The 1,985-nt window shown below is 51.5% G+C and overlaps 1 protein-coding gene across 1 annotated transcript; it reads right to left on the reverse strand.

Annotated features, from left to right (window-relative positions):
- Positions 1-642: 642 nt before the first annotated feature.
- On the reverse strand, positions 643-1,317 carry LOC147623471 (uncharacterized). The gene has a single exon (XM_086821779.1). It carries the CDS (start codon positions 1,315-1,317, stop codon positions 643-645), a length of 675 nt encoding a protein of 224 aa, XP_086677905.1.
- Between the last annotated feature and the right edge of the window lie 668 nt (positions 1,318-1,985).

The raw sequence follows: 1,985 nt of genomic DNA on the forward strand, positions 1-1,985 counted from the left end.
CACGTGGACATCTTTGAACAAGAAGTTGTAGGACCTCGAGTGGACACTCGTCCCATGTGAGCCCATTTCGGGACTAGTTAGCCAGGGTTCCACTATATGTGTCCGACGTCAGGTATGCATTGTTCTGCATGTGAAGCACTGCCAGTCCCCATTGTGAGTCTCCCTTTGGGATGATGTCAGATGATCTGCGTGTTGGGTTTGCAACCGGACACCAGGTGTCTGTAGAAGCATGTAGGATGGAGTCCAGCCCATAGGGCTATCCCAGAAGAGAGTCTTAGGCTCTTGCAGTGGGCATGGGGCAGCCTCTGTGCCACCCTAAGAGGCCAGGAAGGCCCCAAGCCTTGCCCACCAGCCCATAGAAGGGTTGGGCACGCTGCCGGTCAGCCCAAGGAGGCTTGGCCAAGCAGCCGACTGGCCTATGAGCCAACCCAGCTAGGTAGCGCTGCCCAGCAGCCAGTCGGCCGGACCCAGGTGCTGCCCAGCAGCATGCGCAGGGTGGCTAGGGCAGCATGGTGTGAAACGAATGAATAGAAGGCACTTTATTGCCGTTTGGCCAAGTCCTGGAGAAGATTAGAACTGGTATAATAAATACCCAAGGGATGATTTAGTTCTCATTATTCGCCACGTTCCTATTATCCAGCTCTAGTTCAGATCCATTTCGAGCATGGTGGCCACGTCTTGCAGGTGATCGGCATGCGCATCGATGAGATGGACGAGGAGGTTGGAAATGCAGGAGGGCACGGGAGAATCGGCTCCCTCCGAATGATTCATGGTGAGGAGAAAGTCCAGCATGCGTTCCTGGATGGGGATGCCCTCTTCTTCCTCACCCGCATCGTCCATCTTAGGCTCCGTCAATGTGGGTACTTCCGTCAGCAAGCTGCCGGTGGCAGACAAGGCCGAGAAGCCTAATCTGGGAATTCGGCCCAAGGAGATCGTGATGACGGTCCTGCCCGTGACCCTCACGGCGAGCTTATGGGTGTAGTTGCTGATGGTTGGCCCTGCGGAGTTCAGCCGGAAGATGAGGGCGCCATCCACATTGCCGCAGAAGGGCCCGTTGCTGACGAGGGAGAGGATGTCCTGCAGCTTCAAGGGAGGGCACAGCGCCTCGATCAGGTACTGACCCGCCCACGACAGCCGGCTCAAGGAACGCGGGAGCTCAACGTGATACCATGAGAAAGCAGTACTATCTCCTCTCCCTTGCTCTCGCTGTAGGTGCTCGAGGTCCCAATCTTTGCTTAGGACATTGCCCAGCCCATCGAAGCTGTAAGCACTTCTGTTCACAGGACCCTGGTAGTAGTGATCCAGGCGGACAGCCATGGCATGGACAAATGCTTGCTATATCGAAGGGCATGCATGGTTCCGCTTATTTATTATTGTATGCATGCATGTGTGCGTCCTCTCTTGTGGCTTGCAGCTTTTTGAGGCTCACTGCGAGTGGAATCGTAGCTGGTGTAGGAAAGTTACAAGGCCAAATCCGTTTGGAATGGTGGATAGATAAGGCCCAAGCACATGCAGAAAATTGGGCAAGTAGTGGATACAGGTGTTGCTTGAGATTCCCAAGGTCATGAGTTCAAGCCCTCACTATGCAAGCGATGGCACGCACGGGTGTGTGTGTAATTCAAGCTAACTCAAAAAAGACTTGATTAACGTCAACCATTGTTCAAGAAAAAAAAAATTCTCGGAAAAGAGACTTCTATTGAGTATAAAAAAGTTTAAGAAAAGGGACATTTCAGATCAAGCGAGGGGACATCTCAACCCGTACAAAGCCTTCTTCAACTTACATACATTTTTGGGATACTTGGTGCATTTCCCAACCATTTGACACAGCCAATACAATCACAAAATCTCACTATTCCCATCTTAGCAATGGGATTGAATATTTCATCATGATCCAAACCATGTGTTTGTGCATGTCCCAGCCTTGCTTTATGCCTTTCTATTGATCCATCCGACTTACATTTCACTTTATACACCCATTTGCAACC

The sequence above is a fragment of the Cibotium barometz genome, chromosome 27, assembly GCF_041138505.1.
Source record: "Cibotium barometz isolate CiBa-2024 chromosome 27, ASM4113850v1, whole genome shotgun sequence".
NCBI classification, from domain to species: domain Eukaryota; kingdom Viridiplantae; phylum Streptophyta; class Polypodiopsida; order Cyatheales; family Cibotiaceae; genus Cibotium; species Cibotium barometz.